Source organism: Marmota marmota, unplaced genomic scaffold (genome assembly GCF_001458135.2).
Source record: "Marmota marmota marmota unplaced genomic scaffold, marMar, whole genome shotgun sequence".
Taxonomy (NCBI): domain Eukaryota; kingdom Metazoa; phylum Chordata; class Mammalia; order Rodentia; family Sciuridae; genus Marmota; species Marmota marmota.
In genome coordinates, this window is record NW_026000051.1 from 779,959 (window position 1) to 799,097 (window position 19,139).

The 19,139-nt window shown below is 58.6% G+C and overlaps 1 protein-coding gene across 1 annotated transcript in view; it reads right to left on the minus strand.

The window, feature by feature from the left end:
* Positions 1–19,139, minus strand: part of Ntng2 (netrin G2) — a 58,745-nt gene that overhangs the window by 12,162 nt on the left and 27,444 nt on the right. The window contains exon 4 of the mRNA XM_048812787.1: positions 1,285–1,457. Coding sequence (XP_048668744.1) covers positions 1,285–1,457 — 173 coding nt within the window. The remainder of the gene's footprint in view (positions 1–1,284; positions 1,458–19,139) is intronic.

Sequence of the window (19,139 nt, forward strand, 5' to 3'; positions counted from 1 at the left end):
CCTTGGGACAAAGCGGAGGCAGGACTGCCAGGGGAGAGGGTGACACATTGAAAGAAAAGGTTCAGGACAAAAGAGATGGGGAGGGGACCTGGGAGGAGGGACCAGGCAGGGGGTGGGCCGCACCAGAGCAGTCAGTCTCTGTGCCTTTGAAGACCCTCCAGTGCTGTGAGGTGCTGGAGCATCGCCCGTTCAAAGTCCTGTCACGCCGGCCCAGGCCCCTTGTGTGACATGCCTGTCACGGCCTGGCCGAGCTTCAGCTTTGATCAGCCTAAAGCCACATGAATCTTTCCCAGTCAGGGCGGGTGCCCAGCAGGGCGGGGCGGTCCTGGGGCAGGAGGCTGCTGCCTGCCCTTGGCGTGGTCCAGGAGGTCTGGACCCCACCCTGGCTGTGACTCTTGCTGTTGTGCCGGGAGGCCCCGAGGTGGCTGGGTGGTGGAAGTGGCAGTTCGTCAATGTTGGGGCGAGGCCGGGGGGCATGCAGCGGGCCCGCTGTAGCCTCCGATGGGGACAAAGGACAAAGCCCTGACAGGTGTTGGACACGGGAAAAACCAGAGGCGCTCCAGGGTCCGAGGGGTGCTCCCCGAGCCAGCCAGGCCCTTCTCCACTCGCAGCCCAGCAACTCCCTGGGGTCCCTGATTTCCTGGAGGCACCTGTGGCCTACACTGGGGGCATGTGGTGAGTGGGGGACCCCTGAAGGGGTCTGCAATGCTGACCCTTGTGGGCAAACCCCTGCAAGGCCTTCCTGGCACTGGGGAGCGGGGGAGGGTAGGACTGGGCAGGCCCTGGGGCTCACCGAGGGCCTCAGGGGGTGCCTCAGAAAACAGGAGAACAAGAGCCCCACGTCCAGGGGCTGGGCTGAAAACGCCCAGGGAGGGGCCCCTGCAGCATGCGACACCATGAGACACGCGACAAGCATGCCGTGACATTCCGCGTGGGTCCTGCTTGCCTGGAGGGGGGTCTCCACCCCCTGCTTCCAGGGGCCTCCTGCCTGCTTCTCAGTCAAGGGGGGAAGGGCAGCAGGAAGGGGGCTGGCCAGCTCATCCCGGGTTTCCCTGGGGCAGTGGGCCCGCGTGCCAGAGGGTCTTGTCACAGGCTCCCAACAAAATGTGTGTGTGTGTGTGTGTGTGCGCGTGTGTGTGTGTGCACGCATGCACACACCCAGGCCTGCGTACATCTGTTAGTGTGTGTGTGCTTGTAAGCCCAAGGGCACATGTGTGTCCACATGTGTGCCAGGTGCACATCTGTGGGCTGCAGCCAGGCTGGCGGGGGCCGGGGCGTACGTACAGGCGTTGGGAGAGCCGTGGGGCAGCGGCAGGTAGGAGCCGGCGCGCCAGGCCCGGGTGCGGAAGTTCTTCTTGCACCTGCCGCAGTCGGGGCCCGTGGTGTTGTGCTCACACTCGCACTGCAGGCTGCCCTCGCGCACCGAGCACAGGTTGGCGTGCAGGTTGCACTTGCACCTGGGGAGACCCAGAGAGGGCAGAGAGGTCAGCAAGCGGAGGGCAGGCCAGACGGAGCGCCCCCCAGGAGCAGGCTGGGTGGTGCCGGGCTGGCCTAGAAGGCACCCTGCAAGGCCACCAGCCCAGCCTGCACCCAACTCCTCTGGGACAGAAACTCCCAACTCCCTGTCCTGGGGAGGGTCTGCGGCACTTTGAGACCTCTCCCAGCTGGAGCCTGGACCTGCAGTCTGTCCCTTCTCCCAGCATGTGGTTTCCAGGGTCCGATGCCGCTGACGGGACGGGCCGATTGCTGGGAGCCATTAGCCAAGTAGGTATGACAATTTCCTTGCCAGCGTACCCCATGTTGCTGACATTTTGCAGTGACATTGAATGTAGTTGACCTTGCTCAAGGACCAGGGCGGATTAGGGTGTTCCCGGTTTAACATAATCGTGTTTAGGGCGTTCCCAGTTTAGGTTCCAGGTTTAAGGTTTAAGATTATTCCTGCTGGGAATAGGGCGTATCCTGCTGCCTAAGTTCCCCTTGAGTTCTCACGGGATTCAGACAGTATATTTTGGGAGACAGAAGCCCAGTGAAGGAGAATTTGGGAGAGAACGTGGATTTGGGCAGAGAACGTGGATTTCCCCAGAACGTGATTGTAGACGGCTGGTGTGAGTTCGGGAATAAAGAGTTGCTGTTTGAATCTACAAGCTGTGTGGTGGCTCCTGATTGTGTGCCCAGCCAGACTGCGGCATTTGTGCCCAGCCAGACTGTGGCAGCCGATCCCTGGTCCCAGTCGCTGTATTTCTAGGAACTCAGCTCACCTGCGCTCCTGACTGAAGGCTGACAGGTAGCAAGCGCTGCTCCCGGCCCTCCTTACTCAGACAGAGACCCCACCAAGGCGGCTCCTGTGCTACCCAGCGGTGGCCCACACCTACTTCTTGGAGGGCAGCAGAGAACCCCAGCTCCCAAACCCGCCAGTTCATCCACACATGTATTATTCATTCACTCATTCAAATATTTATAGGCAACTCATTATTCTGAAAACTGGTAAATAAAGGGAAGAACCAAGCATTGATCCTGCCTGTCCTACACAGACTGTACCTCAGGGCCACTGAACGTGGAGGGAAGTTTCTTTTTATAGAAGCATTTCATGTTAGGATCAGCAGCCCCAATGAATAAAGGGCTCCGGGCGTTGAGAAGTGACACCCCGAACATCACAGACAGAGACAACCCGAGAGAGTTTCCTGTAGGAGAAACGCCCCTGCCCAGAGCCACTGAGGAGACTGAGTGGACTTGAATGGGACCAGACAGTTCAGAGGATGGAGCCGCTTCCACACAAACCAGGGACACAGCCGCACGATCCAGGCTGCAGGAAGGGCCGGAAGGGAGGATGGATGGCAGAGAGGGGACCCCGATCTAGAGGCCCTCAGCGGCCATCACCCCGGGCAGTGTGAGCCTCCTGGATTTTGTTCCCACGCTATGTACCCTCCACCACACACGGGATCCTTGGAACTTTGGACGCTGACTATATTTTCTGCTGTTAACGTTCATGGGGTGTGACGATGATGATATGGTCATGTGCCACAGACAGAGTCCTTGTCTGTTACAGAGGTACCACAGATAATGGCAGGTGAAATTAGCTGACGACTGGGATTTGCTTTCAAATACAAAAAGGGGAAACATGGACTGAGATACTAACGAAGCAAGAAGGACCGCTCGTGGACAGCTGAAATGACAGGCGCATCATGGTGGATCCCCTCTTCTTTCATATGTGTGTTGGAGAGTCTCCACAGTACAAGGTTAGAGAGAAAGAGCTTTATATTCTGATACGGGAAGATTTCCAAGATATACTGTCAATTTTTGGAAAAAGCAGATTGAAGACTGATGTGTTTAGTAGAATCCCATTTTTATTAAAATATGGAAGGAGAAATATTCACAGGGTTCCTGTTAAGAGGCAGGCTCTAGCTTGGCACAGTGGCCATGCCTGTAATCCCAGTGGCTCTGGAGGCCGAGGGCGGGGGAATCACAGGTTCAAAGCCAGCCTTAGCAACTGAATGAGGCCCTGAGCAGCTGTGGTTAAACACCCCTGGGTTCAATCCCTGGTACCAAGGAAAAACAAGAAACAGGCTCTGGTCCGAGAGCAGGCGTCTGCTAGTCCACAGGGCAGAGGGGCCGCTCTGGCGGAGCCTCAGGTCCAGCTGAAAGACGATCTTAAATATCAGTAATGGGCGTGGAGGCCAGGAAGAAGGACAAGTAGGCCACCCTGGTGACACTGGACAGTAGGTCCAGAACCCTGGCCCTGTGGAAACTGGCGGGAGCCTAGGGCGTCTGCAGACTTGTTACTAAGTTACTAACCACTGACCTTCATAACCGTAACAGGTCGCTAACAGGGAAACTGCAGGGGACACGGACTCACGGCAACTTCCGGCCACAAGTCTCTGCAAACCTGAAACTGCTCTAAAGGAGTCTCCTAATTATTGCAGTCCACTGTCCTTTTCAACCGTGTCAGTGCCCAAGCGCTACATAAAGGGGGAGCAGGGGGTCCTGATGCCGTCTGAGGGTGCAGGACGGGTTTCTAGGAAGACAGCATCAGGCAGAATAGAATCCTGCTTTGAAGGAAATAAGAAAATAGTTTATTCTACTCTAAATATTTCTCCTTGCAAATTTTGATAAAAACAGGATTCTCCTAAACCCATCAGTCTGCGATTTGCTTTCCCCAAATATTGACAATCCATCTCAGAAATCCTCCCATATCAGAATACGAGGGAAACATCAAATATGAGTGACCAGCTCTGGGAGCATGGATCCACGTCTTCCGGAAGGAGAGCTACGAAGAGGAAGAAGTAGCCACCACTCCTGGGGACAGATTCAGAGGCCGTGCACATCAGCTCATTCAAGGGCACCCAAGGCAGGGAAAGGTGTGGCGGGTTTCTGCCCCTGGACTGCGGGACGTCTTCCTGAGTCTCAGTGGGAAGACTGGTCCCATTGGGGCTGCTCCTTGACAAGTGGAGGACCCTTACCAGGCCCAGCACACACCCCGGGAAGTCTGCCCACTGTGAGGACAAGCCACCGGTTTCCCAAGGCAGAGGTGGCCCCTGCTCAGCTGCCTTCTGAAAGGTCAGCCGCTGGCACTTGGTTGGCGGGGTCTATTGTGATCTGGTTTCTTCTGAAACATCACAGCAGTTTTAAACTAGAACCTGCAAGGGGATTAAGTGCCGCCAGCCAGAAAGGGAGAACCTTCTAGAAAGAACAAGAGCATGATGGAAGCCCCCTGGGGCTGACAGGAGGTCAGAGGGAGGAAGCAGCCTCTCCAGGGCACGGGGTGGGACAGCCAGGGGCGGGCGGAGTGTCCTGCTGGGTGTGTGCTCCATCTCCACCCTTGCTCCGGTGACTGGTTGGCTGGGGAGCAGAGGGAGAGCTGTGGGAGGAGGCGGGGACCGGGGACGGGCACCTGGGGCCCTGTCCCCTCGTGCCAAGATTGTATTCTGAGGGCTGGGACGTGGCTCAGGGGTGGAGCCTGACTAGCGGGGTGGGGTCTGGGCTCCGCCCCAGTTCTGCAGAAAGAAAAGAACACGGTTCCTGGCTGTCCGGGCCGGTGCCCTTCCCTACGGGCTCTCACACCGCCTTCCCAGGGCGGGGCACTGAGCCGTCCAGGAAGTTGAGGGCAGAAGGTTTTCCCCGGCCTAGGCTGGCTCCACGCGGGGTCTCTGGGCCTCGCTGCAGGATGGGAGCCCGCGCAGCGTGGGTTTCTGCTCTCAGCACCCCTTCCATGAGTTCCACGGGGCAGCACTTATTCCAGAAGAGCCTGGCGCTAGAGGCCACTGTCAGGTGCACCTCCCCCGAAGGACGCGTCCAACCTGCAGTGGGTTGGTGGGAAGGAACCGGCCGTCCCTCGGGAATTCTCTGTGTGGCCAGATGGCAGGAGACTCTCAGGTTAGGCACCATCACGTTGTCAAATTCTACTTCAAGCCACAGGCAACGTTCCTAACACGAACGGTGCCCAAATGTGTGCCAAGTGGGTCTCACTGGAACCTCTTGTCACCTTCATGTTACCAGCAAGGACACCAAAACTTGGAGAGGTGTAGCCCCTTGCCCAGAGTGATGGGGCTGCCCTCAAATGTCACTGGGGGTAGAACCCAGAGGAATCTGCCCCCAGAGGCCAAGCCACCAGCATGGGATAGAATAGGAGTTGCCAGACAGTGGGACACGGGGTCGGTGTCTTAGCTGGGGCTGGAGGCGATGTGGTTCTCTTCTCTGTCAGTTCTTACACTCTCAGCATCTCTACAGCAGCAGGCGCAGCTCTCCTCTGCACAGGGCAACAACGTCACCTCGCGGAGCACGGAGGGCCTTCCGGCAGTGGCCCTGCTCCAGTGACCCTACAGTGGCGAGTCTCGTCATCACGATGGTGGGTGTTGACAGCAGGGGAAGCTGGGACAGGGCTGGGGACATGGGACATCTCTGCACCTGAGGCTCAACTTTGCCAAGAATCTAAAATTGCTCCAAAATACAGTCTGCGTTTATTTACAAGCAGGAAGGGAGGCGGCTTGCTCCCAAGCGCACTCCTGTCCTGGTAGGAGCAGCGAGTCCTTCCAGCCTTGGGGGCTGTTCCGCAAGCCGCCACTTTTCATATGCACCGTGCACTGCTTGTGTCCCCCTGGAATTCTCTGGAACAGAATCCCAACGCACAGCAGAGGCCCTGTCCATCAGCATTAGCTGATGGTGAGCTGTGTGAGCTGAGCTCCCCAGTCCCGTCTGGAACCCCACACGCTCCCAAACCCATCACTTGGAGCGTGGAAACGAGGCCACAGTGGAAAGTCCCTCGCCTGAGCTCAGGCTGGGGGTCGAGCCACATTGCGGGAGCACTAGAGATGGCACAGATGACCTCAGGCTGAGCTCATGAGACGCACATGTGCAAACATTCCCAAATCCAAGACATCCCAACACCCCAGACGCAGGCAGCTCCGCCTGGTTCCTTTAGTCCACTTGGCTAGCTCGGAGGGCAATCCTGCCCTGGAGAACTCAACAGCAGCACCAGCCAAAAAGGGACCGAGAAGAAGCCCGTTCACTCTCTGGAGTCCCAGTCCCTCCACCCGCACATAGTGCTGTGGACCTACTATGTGCTCAGCTCTGGAGAGGCCCAGAGGGGCTTGGGCAGGCACTTGCTGGCCTCAAGGGCTCTTCTTCCTGGGAACACTGGACGCCAGAGATGGTCCACAGCAGAGACCAGTTCCTGTGCATAGACCTTTTTGGTCAAGGTTATGATGTCCTCCAAAACCCCCAAGCCCCACTCTCTGCCCACTGCACAAGAGTCACATGCACGTTACTGTATTAAAGGCTCTGACAAGTCCTGCAGGAAAAAAACCTGTCTGACTTTGTCTGATAAAAGTTTGTTTGCAGAATGTACTTGACCTCAGAAGGTTTCAGGTTTTTTTCCTTCTAAATTCCTATTTAACACCCCACTGAGCCAGCTGGAGAGGAACACCCCAGTTGTATGAAGCCAGGGATGTTCTCCACACCATTGGCCTGAGGAAGGGATATTTTTAGATATCAGCTACATAAAGAAAAGATTGCCATCAACTCTGGGTGATCACATTGACCTTGACTTATTAAAAATGCATAAGAGCCCGGCTGAATCTGAGCAGCATATTGCAACCACAATAACAGGGAGCCTGAGCTGTCAGGGCTGGACGGGCCTGGGCGCACGGGGTGGGGAGCAGCCTGCTCAGGACCACGCAGTTGGTCTCTCCTGACCCAGCCCAGCTGTCCCTCCCTGACCCCGGCTCTGCTCAGGCGCCATCCTGCCAGCCCCGCTCCCCAGTCCCGTCTCTGTGGGAACATGAGACAATGTCCTGGCCTGTCCCACACCCTGGCTGAGCCCTGGGATGAGCGCCATGCCCCCTCTTCACTGCCCTCCCAGCGTGGCATGGGACGGCTGGCCAAGGGCTGGCACAGAGTCCCAGCCAAGGGCAAGCACTTCTTGGTCTTCCTGACTTCTCTAGGTGCTCGGAGTGACACCGTGCACGCATGTGTGAGTGTGTGTGAGTGTGTGTGTGTGCGCGCGCGCGAGCATGTGCGGTGCTTGGGAATGGGGCCTGACTTCTCCAGCTCTCTGGTGTCCCTCTCTGTCCCTTGCCTCTCTGCAGCATGTGCTCCGATCCTGCCGTCCTCTGAGCTTTGCACCCGCTGTTCCCTCTGTCTCCACAGCGCTTCCAGGCTCCCGCCCTCCTCCTGGAGCCCACACTTAGGGGCAGTGTCAGGCCCCAGGCCAAGTGCCACTTCTCAGGGCAGCCTCTGCCACCCCTCCCTGAGGGTACTCTCCCTGGCTGTGGAAGTCCTCACAGTCACTGTCATCTCCCAAGGGGACATCGAGGTGATCTGGGGTAGAGGGTGCGTGAAATGCTGAACGGCTCCATAGGCCGCCATCTAGTTTTGAACAGAGTATTTTTTTCAATAAACTGATCAAACAGAACTGTGACCTCAGGAATGTCATTGCCCGGGTGAGGCCAAAACATTTAAAGTGAGAAATACAACGGGGTGTACACCAGCATGTGGCCAGACCCTCATGTCCCACCGCATGAAAAATCAACTCAAAATGGACCAAAGACCTAAACGTAAGAGCAAACCCCAGAAACCCTCAGGGGGATATTGGGAGTGAATGGTCAAGACTTTGGATTAAGCAACAGTTTCTCAGAAATCACAAAACAAAGGCCAACGTGGGAAAACAGATACCCTGGACTTCATCAAAGCTAAATATCTTTGTGCTTCTAGAAGGTGAAAAGACCACCCACTGATGGGGAGGAAAGGTTTGCAACTTTCATATCTGAGGAGGGACCTAGGTATGATATGGGATGAACTCTGACAGCTCAAAAATAAAAAGACTGATAACCCAAGGTCTAAAATGGAGGAAGGATCTGGATGGTCACTTCTTCCAGGATATGTGAGCTGCCAGCGGGCAGGTAAAGTCGCTCAGCTTCCCTGGCCACCAGGGGAATGCGCATGGAAGCCAGGAGGAGCTGGCACTTCACACCCCCAGGTGGCCAGGGGAGAAAGAGGCGCCACCGAGGGTGTGGGGGGGTGGGAAGCAGCCCTCCAAGGCAGCCCTCTGCTGGAAGGGCTCCGTGCGCCGCAGAGAGCTGGGCAGGGGCCGGCCATCCCAGCCCAGGTGCGCGCCCAGGAGGGACGAAACACAAGTCTTCGAGAGCCCTCGGCAGGACAGCTCGGGCAGCACCAGGCAGACGCGGGGGCGGGACAGCCGGGTCCGCAGACAGAGACCAGGCTCTGTGCAAGGGCATCGGGAGCTTTTCAGCCTTAAAACCAGATGGAGCACGGACGGTGCTCCTCGGCTGCACCTCGAAAACCTCCTACAAAGTGAAACAAACCGGACACCAAAGGGCAGCTGCCGTGAGTCCATTCGTACAAAATGCCCAGCGTCCGAGACGGACAGCAGGTCAGGGCTGGGCTCACGGGGAGGCGGGACTAAGGGAGTCCCCTAAGGGGGCCGGGTTTCTTTTTAGGGCCACGAAAATGCCCTAACACTGCGCGTGGCGGTGGTAGCACGCGCTGGGGATGCTCCAGAGGCCACTGAGTAGCGGGTTTCAAATGGACGGGTTGCAGGGCAGACGGGGGAGGGGTGCGGGGACATTGGAGGGGGTGCCTGGGCCAGGGGCCGCTCCGAGGTGTGCTCACTCCACGTACAGCCCGGTCACTCTGGGCCTCAGAGGCTGCCAGGTAGAGACAAGGACCCTGGGGGCTCAGGGCGCAGTCGGCTGGGCTGAGCGCCCCGGGGAACTGGCACAGCCCTTCCCCACGACCACCATCTCCATCCTGCCGAGGCCTGGGAGGAGGAGCGCGCCCTGAAGTCCCGCAGCTGGTGAGTGGCAGAGCCAGGCCTCGGCTGCGCTGTGGTGTCCCCAGCCCTCCCCAGAGCCCTGAGGCATCGGTGGGCAGGTTCTCCCGTCTGAGTGAGCACGATCCTGCTTGGCCTGGGCTGTCCTGAAGATCACGGATGTGGCCACTTGTGATGGGGTGGGGGTCGGGCAGGAGGGAAGGGACACCCGCTAGTTGGCCGCCTGCACACCCAGGGCTGGGGCAGAATGAGCCCCGACACTGTAGGGGCCGCATGGGGCTGTGTTCCTTCCTTGTGCCCTTCCCATGGACGTGAGAGGGTGGCCCTGTTCCCCTGCCCACTGGCCTGGATGCTCTGCCACATGCTGTGTGGCCTTAGTCAAGTTGCTGACCTTGCTTTATTCCCACTTCCCATCCCTGGGATGGCTGTCGGGAGCCAAGGACCAGATGAGACACAGGCTACAAAGAGCTGGCTTGAGGTGGAGAAACACTCAGTGAATGCCCTTTCCCATTTCTTATACTTAACAGCGTCTAGAGCCAGGGATCCCGAAAGCTTTCCGTGAATGAACGTTATTTAGCTCTTCACAAGAGCCTTAAAAAGAAGACGTTACTCCTATCAGACAAGGGAACGAGGCACAGAGAAGTTAAGCAAGTTGCTCAAGGCCACACAGCAGGTGAATCCTGCTGTAGGAAGGGTCTCATACAGGCAGCAGACAGTGGCCTAAAGTCTCAATGTGTGTGGGGGGGGTGGGGGGCAGAAGTGCAACCAGGCCACCACCCCTGCAGACCCAGGCCTGTGCCTCCTCCCGCCCTCAGACCAGTGTCCTTCTGTGATTCTCTTCCCTGTCCCAGAAGGCCAGTGGGAGATGAAGTAAATAAAATAAACAAGCAGCACATATAAATAATTCACCGAGCACTCGTACGCGGTCGGGCGCTGTGAAACCCACAGGCCCACTGCTCCCGCTCTGCAGGGGAGAAGGCAGGACTGCCACAGTCAAGGCCTCTCGGTGGGAGCAAGGCTTGGGGTGCACTTCAGAGCCTGGCCTTCTCCAAACAGAGGCAGCTCCTGAAAAAAGGGATCCTGGCTCATGTCCCCCCAACGCGGGCCTCTGCCTGCGTCCAGGGCGGGGCGGCGTCCCGCGAGGCCTCCGGTCCCGATTTCTCCCCTCATCCGTGGGGTCAGTTTTCCCAAGGAATCACTTACTGAAGCTGACCTTGGAGTGCCGTCAGCCTCCCTGGAAAGCCACCAGCTGGGTCACCTGACCCGCTAGGCAGCCCTTCACTTGTCCACCAGAAAAAAGCAGGACTCAATCAGGAACCGAGGGGCAGTTCGAGGCTGGCCTGCCTCCAGGGAGGTTCCCTGCCCCCCGGACCTGGGCCCCAGCAGAGCCCCCAGTGTCAGCTTTGGGCAGCAGTGGAAAAGGTGCCGGGCAACAAGCACAGTGACACACACACACACACACACACACACACACACACACACACACACACAGGGACACTTGGCCAGCAGCCAGGTCTGGCCCGTCCCTGCTGCTGATTTGTTGGTGACCTTGAACTCACCTCTCTGGCCCTCAGACCCCTTCAGCTACTCAAGGAAAGGCTGCGGGGTGTCTCACACACCAGCCTTGGTGCTTAACTGTCTGGGGGCCTCACTCTGTGGGGCACACAGCAGGTCCTCCATGTCTGAAAGGTGGGAAGGCGTTTTGCGCTCTGCGGTGACCAGACCCCTGCTTAAACCCGTCCCCCCACGTCGGCACAAACGTGGGCAGGTCTCATGGTGGCCTGTGGGACTGAAGTGAAGCTGTTCCCCTTGTCCAGGTGACACTCAGCAGCTCAGCACAGGGTCCGGCTCAAAGCGAGCCCCCCACAAACACCAGCCGTCAACACTGTTGCTGTTACTAATGGCCAACAAGCCAGAGAGGGAAGGTGGGGGCACAGGGGTGTCCGAAGCAGAGACTGCCCTTCCCTGGCCACCCCAAGGCTCAGGCTGTCCTGCTGACATTCCACTCCCGCAGCCATCAGACCCCTGAAGCAGACATGATCAGTGTTCTCCGGGGCCCTGGGGTCTCCCCCAGTGGGATGTATCCTCTGGTCTCTTGAAGTCACTTCTCCAGAGTCCCTTGCCCCATGGTTGCCAGATTTAGCAAATAAAAGTCCAATGTGGTAGCCTGGGACAGTGACCTGTGGTCTCGGCTACTCAGGAGGTTAAAGCACGAAGAAACTAGAAGTTCAGAGTTCAAGGCCAGCCTTGGGGACAGAGGGAGACCTCAACTCAAATGGAAAAAACAAAAAGAGTAATAAAAATACAGATGCCAGGTTACACTTGACTTTTAGATAAACAATGAATGATTTTTTGTTAGCATCAGTATATCCCATGAAATATCTGGGACATACTTATACTAAAGTTATTCCTTGTTGATCTGAAATTTAAACTTAATGGGGCATCCTGCATTTCATTTGACAGCTCCCCCCACCACCTCTGCTCAGCATGTGGCTGAGATTCACCTTCTGCCCTAACCCTGACCCTTCTCACTTCCTGGTGTGAGGTGCACCCACTCTCCTGCTGGAAGCTGGGCCTGCTGGCCCTCTGTCTACCCATGGACAGAGAGCTGCAGTGACCTTCTCAGATCAGTTGTCTCTTTTTCTGGAATTGGCGGGTCCCCACTGAGCCCCAGGAGATCACAACTGTTCAGGGACAACGCCAGGCCTCACCTCCAGGGGAAGACAACCCAAGTTCTCGGAAACGTGGCAGGCACAGCTGGGGACCTGACAGCCAGCCACACGCAGGACGGCAGGGACACCAGCCCGTGCCAGGCTGGAGCGTGCCCTGTCCTGCAGGGAGGGGCAGGCAGTGCCCAGGAGCTGCCAGCGGGGGCACCATCTGGACCGGGTCCTGGCACCCGTGAGCCACAAAAATCGTGAGCTGGGTCCTTCCCTCTCCTGGCAGCCAGGAGCGGGGTGTTTGGAGCATCTCCCAGACAGGAGGGCTGCGGAATGTAGGTCAACCCCTGGCTGCCGGAAAGAGTGATGTCACCACTCCTGGGGAGGGCAGGACAGTGCTGGGCTGCACGGGCCCAGACCCGTGGAGACGTGGAGCCTCACAGGGACCCCCTGACACGGGTGCACGGGGCGGCGGCAGGGGTGAGGGCAGGCCTCGCCACGGGGCACCCAGGGTTCGATCCACGAGTGCTTCTGAGGCCTGCAGGGGGCAGGCGGGGGCGCGGCCACCGTCCACACAGCCGCAGGGCCTTTCTCTTGCCAGGCAGAGACTGGTCTTTTGTTTGGGGAAAAACCTTTTTCTGGGTCTTGGGTTCTGAGAAAGCAAACGCCCTCCCTGCGCTGGCCTGGAGATGTCTCAGGATGAGGGGCAGGAGTGACCCAGGCCACCTCCTGCATCCAGTAGAGGTGGCCCAAGGGCTTCCCTCCCAGCCGGGCATAGCCAGTGGGTGGGCCTCAAGCCTCCAGGCTGGCGCTGGCCACGGCCACCATTCAAGGCCTCCTCCTGGACACGGTCACTCCCACCCACCCTGAGTCAGGCTGTCACAGGACTCCATGGCCTGGGGGGTCCTTAGATATTTTTTGGTGGGTAGAAGAGGCCATCTCTGGCAGCGAGGAGACACTGGCAGCATCTAAGCAAGCCAGGGTCAGGAGAGCAGCCACAGAGGCCGGCTGGGTGCATAGGTAAGGAGTGACGGGGGCCGAGACGTATCTGGGATGGCGCTGAGGGGCAGCTGGGAGAAGCCGGGCTTCCAGCCCACAGGTGGCTTGGGGAGGCACGGGCCTCGAAGGGGTAAAGTCTCCAAGGCTGCAAATCAAGACCAGAGACCCTGAGAAGAGGAGGTGGGGGCCTCGCCTCCTGACCTGATCGGCTTTGCCAGGTGACGTGGACAGACGCCGGCTGGTGTTCCTCCCAGGAGGCAGTGAGGCCGGCAATTGAGTTCACTGGCTAAATCAAATTTGGGCTTCTTCTATATTAAGTGCTTAACATCTGCCACCTCTCTCAGGCCATTGATAAATCCTGTTACAAAGCCAGCAGCCGCCCAGGGGAGGGGGAGGGGTGGGGAGGGGGGCTGGTGGCCTTAGGTGACACTTAGGTGACCAGGCCGGCTCCCTAAGGCATGATTCCTCTTTCCCGTGGGAAGTCCCTTTACCCCCGAGGGAAGGGCCAGGCCCAAGCCCTAGGCCCAGGAGCCACTCCCCCACCAGGAAGGACAGGAGAGATGATGGAAGGGTGGGCGGCGATGAGGGTTGGGGAGCTCTCTGGTTCTGCCTCTGCCTCTGCTGGCCCCACGCCCCGTCCTTTGCTTTGATAAGACTCATTTGTCAGCTAAGTGAGTTCACTTGGCCATGAACTGGTGAGTGAGCGGGTTCTCCTCACACACAGCCTGCCTGCTTCTGGGGCAGGTGCCACCAGCCTGAGGCGCGCGAGCTCAGAGCCCATGTGGGGTGTCGGAGCCCATCTGGGGTACTGGAGCCAGCGTGGGGTGTCGGAGCTGCATGGGGTGTCAGCTGCAAAGCCATGGGGCTGCTGTGCCCCTTCAAGGCCAAGGGAATGCGATGGGGCTGCAGCCTCCAGGAGCTCCGGAGAGGTGCTCACGGGCCCAGCCCTGAGGGTGAGGAGGGCTGGGTGCACGGGGTGCAAGAGCCCAGTGGCAAGCCCCGGGGAGGAGACCCAGGGCGGCTGGTGAGGGTGGGAGGGAGGCAGGTGGCTTATCAGGCTGAACTACACAGTGGACTTGAGGTGAAGGTCAGTGGGAGGCCTGGAGGGTCGTGTGCAGAGACGCATAACCATATTCGTGTCCAGGAAGGCTGTGAGGGGAGGGGCCAGACTTCAGGGAGTGAGGAGCAGGCCGGTCACCCCCACACAGGATCCGGATCCCCAAATACCTCTTTTCTTGAGGCTGGGAGCTGATGGGTGCTCAGGCTGAGAGGGAGGGGGCAGAGGGTGGCCAGGAGTCCAGAAAGGGGCATTTCCTCAGAGTGGCAGGTGGCCTCTAGGAGCCCAGGTGCACGGTGGGAGGCCTGGAGAACCCCCAGGTGGGCAGCCAGGCCAAGGCCCCTTGGCTGACCCCCGGCTCTGCCTGGTGTGAGCAGCTGGGAGCAGGGTGCTGTGCGCTCGTGGCTGGTGCCGGAGTGCATGTGAACCTGGGTGCTTACGAACACAGGGCAGTGGCTTGCCCACACCGCGGGGCCTGCCCCAGAAGCAGGCAGGCTGCGCGTGTGGAGAACCCGCTCACTCACCAGTTCATGGCCAAGTGAACTCACTCAGCTGACAAATGAGTCTTATCAAAGCAAAGGACCGGGGTGTGGGGCCAGCAGAGGCAGAGGCAGAGCTCCCTAACCCCACGGAGGCTCTGCATTAGGATCGCAGGTGGCTTGGTGGGCGTGGCCTGGGGTGGGTGTGTAAAGGGAACACCTGTGGATCTAAAACGTGCCTGAAACCAGGTGCACACCTGTGATCCCAACAACTGGGGAGGCTGAGGCAGGAGGGTGCCGAGTTTGAGGCCAGCTTTAGCAACTTATCAAAGCACTATCTCAGATAGGGCTTTGATAAATTGCTTGGTAGAAGAGCACCCCTGGGCTCAATCCTCAGTACCCACCTCCACAAGCCTGATACAGGGATCCAGCTACCAGCAAGGATTCAAAATAACCTGCTCCAGGCTCCCTGTTGGGAAGTGTGTGTCTGTAGCCCAGCCAGGTGGGGGCCGGGGGTAAAGGTGGGGGACAGGAACAGGGTGTGGTAATTGGTCTGGAATTGGTCTCCTCCTCCCCGTAGGGTTTCCAATCTCCACCTCCGCCTATCCAGTCCAGGCCTCATTAGCCCAAATTATGGCTGATAAGGCCCCATGAGTCCCCAGGCTGGGCTGGCCAAGTGGGACAGGACTCCACCCCCGATGTGCAGCAGCACTCCCAAGTCAGTTCCAGCTACATCTAATACTAAAATGACTTCCGCTAACCAACAGAAGGCTGGGGGACAGAGCGGGCTTGACAGGAGGGATCCCATGGCACCCAAGTGGGGCTGCACAGGAAGGGGGGCCTGTGTTCAGGTGACAATGTGTGTGGGCCAGGCCTTGAGCTAACCTGCAAGTTCCAACAACGCTCATTACACAAGGATCCCATTTTGTTGGTGGGGAAACTGAGTCTGGAGGCACCCAAGAGACCTGCCCTGCGCCACAGAAGGGCACATAAAAGGCACTGTAACTGTAGCTCCTGCTGCTCTGAGGCACCACGGCGCGCTCTCCACTACGCAGAGCCACCCAGACGCCCTCTGGCTCGAGAATGGGTGAACCAGCCACAGCACGCCATCCAGGGGATCCTGCCCTGTGACAAGCAGGAGGAGCCATCTGGGCAGCAAGGGGACCAACCTCAGAGTCACTGAGCTGAGGGAAAGAGGCCAGTTCCGTGTCCCGCGATTCCACCCGCAGGGCCACAGAGAGTAGGTGCCTAGGGCAGCGTGGGGGACAAGGGACTGTCTGGATCCAGGCCATGGTGGGACCCACGTAAATCTACACATGTGCTAAAGGCCATAGAATTTTACCCTCAAAAGGTCAACTTTGCTGCATGATGATACAAAAATAAAATTAAAAACAGAATTTAAAACAATTCCCTCCAGAAACGTTTTCCTGAGTTCTTTCCATTTGATTCCATCCATTCAGCACCTCAAGCCCAATACCTGGGGGACCCCTGGAGGCCGCCATTCCCTGCCCCCACCAGCCCTCTGGCGACTCTACTGCCCAGGACCGTCCAGGTGGCCCCCGTCCCCTCCCTTGGCTGCCAGGACCCAGCGGGCTTGGAAGGACGGGTCGAGGCTCCAACCTCAGCTCTCCGCGCACCAGAGGCCTGCAGCCCTGCAATGGCACCCACCAGACCCAGGACAAGCCAGGCCCCCTGAGAGGGGCCGCCCAGCCTGGCCCTGCCTGCTCCCCCTGCAGCCCTCCGAGCTGTGGCCGGGCACGGAAGTCCTCACAGGTGAAGCCTTGGCACCTGCACTCCTGCTGGCACTCTGCTGGGAATGCCCCCCACCTCGAGGACCTACCCTGGCCACTGGGGCCAAGTCTCAGGTTGGTCCTGGTCCACTCCCAAGTCCCCCTGGCTTGGTTGCAGTCATTAGTGACTATTTGGTTTGTCTCTCCTGACACTGTCCCTGCCAGTGTTGGCTCCCTGAAGTTCCTGGCCGTGTCCAGCAGGAGTGGTGCCTGTCATGGCCTCAGCTGTGTCCACCAGAAGACCCGCGGAGGTCCTGACCTGATCTTTGGCATGTGGGGAGCGTGACCTAAATCCAATATGATGGCGTGAGGGGGTGACACCGTGCCAACATCCGTGCAGGGAGAGGGTGGGCGAGGCTGCAGTGAGGGGCCACGGCCAGGGGCCTGGGGATTGCTCTCCGTGGTTTCAGAGCTGGCCTCCAGAACCAAGCCACCCAGTGTGGCATTTTGAGAGTCACCCGAGGACACAAATACAGCGCCAGCAAAAAATATTTGAGTGAATTAATACGAGAGAAGTCCCTGAGGAAGGCCTCTTGCCGCACCAGGGAACTCAGGCAGGCACAGAGTGAGCAACTCTGTCCCCAGAGCATCCGCAGCCCCCACCCAGGCCTTGCATTCCTGGGACCCCGCCAACCCCAGGCCCGTCTGCACCAGAGGAGCCTCGTGAGCCCACGGCCCAGGGGGTCCACACTGCCCGCCCAGCCTGCCCCCGTGCCCCCTCGCTACCCAGCAGGTGGACACATCACGGGGGGTCATTCTTGGCAGAGGCGACAGTTCAGGAGGTGGCAGGGCAGTTCGAGGTGAGTGAAGTGCAGTCAATGAATCTCTGCCCCCAGAGAGCTGGGCACAGGTCACTGGGCACAGAGCTCTAAGCTGTCTTTTAGGGGACGTCCTCGATGTTTAGGGATCACACACCCTTTGGGAATGAAATGGAAACGGGTCCTCTCCCCGTTGACCGCACACACAGCACTTAGTTTCTGGGGGTCCACAGGCCTGCAGAAGACCCCAGGCTCCCTGGGACCTGGTGCTCTCGCTACGTGACAATGCCGGCTGTGCTTGCCACCTGCTCCCCACTCCCCGGGGGCCCACGCTCTCCACGCTCTTCAGGCAGGATCCTGTTTAAACCTCAAGGTTACTGTCTTCACACGACAGGGAGGGCCGGAGGCCCAGGCAGGTGGGGAGCCTGACTCGCTCCTGCAGGGTCTGACGTGGAGGGCATCCCCAGCCACCCACTTCACCCCAAACTGAAACTCCATCCCCAGTGAACCCCTGGTCCCCACCATTCCCACCCCTCCCCTGGCAACCACTGTTCTTCTCTTCTCTTTAGCACACCTTGGACCAAGCCCAGGGCCTCAGGCACACCAGGCACGTACCAATGAGCTACATCCAGAACCCTTGTTTAAATTTTGAGACAGTGTTTGTCTAAGTTCTCCAAACTGGCCTCTAAGTTGCCCAGGCTGGTCCTGGTTTTGTGAGCCCCTGACTCAGTCCCCACAAGCCCCAGTGGCTGGGATCACAAGCACATGCCACCATGCCTGACTACCCCTTCTCTCCTTTCTATCTCTGTGAATCTGATGGCTCAGGGAACCTCGGATAAGTGGAGTCCTACCCCACTCATCTTCTTGTAACTGGCTTCTTTCATTGAGCATGTCTTCAAGATACAACCATATCAGTGTGTGTGCCAGAATTTCCTTCCTTTTCTAAGGCTGAGTAATATTCCACTGTGTGTATAGACCACACTCGCTTCTTCATCCATCTGCCAATGGACACTCGGTTTATTTTTGAGTTTAGGCAACTGCTATGAGCGTGGATGTAGGACTATCTGTTGGAGTCCTGCTTTGATTCTTCTAAGATCTATCCTTAGAAGGAGGATTTCTGATTATATGGTGATTCTGTATCTGACTTTCTCAGGAGCCGACCTAGCGTTCTCCACAGTGGCCACACCAGTTTCCACTCCCACCTGTGAGGGACACGTGTGTCCAGACCCTCGTCAACATGCATCATTTTCTCTTTTTCTGATGAGAGCCATCTGAAAGGTGCCTTCATCTATCTCTTAGTCCTCAGTTTCCTGATTGGTCTAAGGGGGACAGGATCCTCCAGGTGAGGAAAGACCCAGAAAGGACTCAGGGCGCCACCTGGGCGGTGCCTTGCTCAGTGAGCGATAGGACTGTTGTCGAGGGGCAGCGCCGTCCTCCCTGGCCCCCAGGGGGGTCACAGTCACAGGGAGTCAGCACCATAATGTCCCATGACCCCCCCACCGGGCCCCGTATTTCCTGTAGAGCAGCTGACAGGAGACTAGAGGGAGGGTCTGGTCCAGAACCAGGTGGGGCGAGGGGCGGCCTCTCCTCCTCACCCCGCCCACCCGAGGATCCCGTCCCTCTGCTCTGTCTGTTCTGGTCCTGTGCCCGTCCATCTCCAGTTACCAGCCATCAGTAGGGACGGGACACTATGGAACCAGTCAAGAAGCAACAGAGAGGAACCGGGCAGCCCCGGGCCCCACGACGAGCGGCCAAGCCCCGGCCGGGCTTCCAGTCCTCGGGTGCAATCAGCAAGCGCAGGCCCACTCGGCCTCCGCCTCTGGGTGGTGTCCTCCCTCTCCCGGGCGAGGCCACAAGGCCACGGAGAGGCTGAGGTAGGCTGCCTGCTGCTCCTGCTCCCTGAACCCACGTGGGCGGGCCATGCTGGGCAGGCGGGGCACCCACCTGGAGAGACGCAAGACCTTGCTCCACCACCTCCCACAAACACCACCCTGGCCGGCCTGGAGCCTCCAGAGCGGGGGACCCATTCCCTCCTGTCCCTGGATGGCAAAGGCCCCGTGAGGCTGGTTCTGGGCAGAGGAGTTTGCCTCAGAGGCAAGGCCGGGGGAGAGAA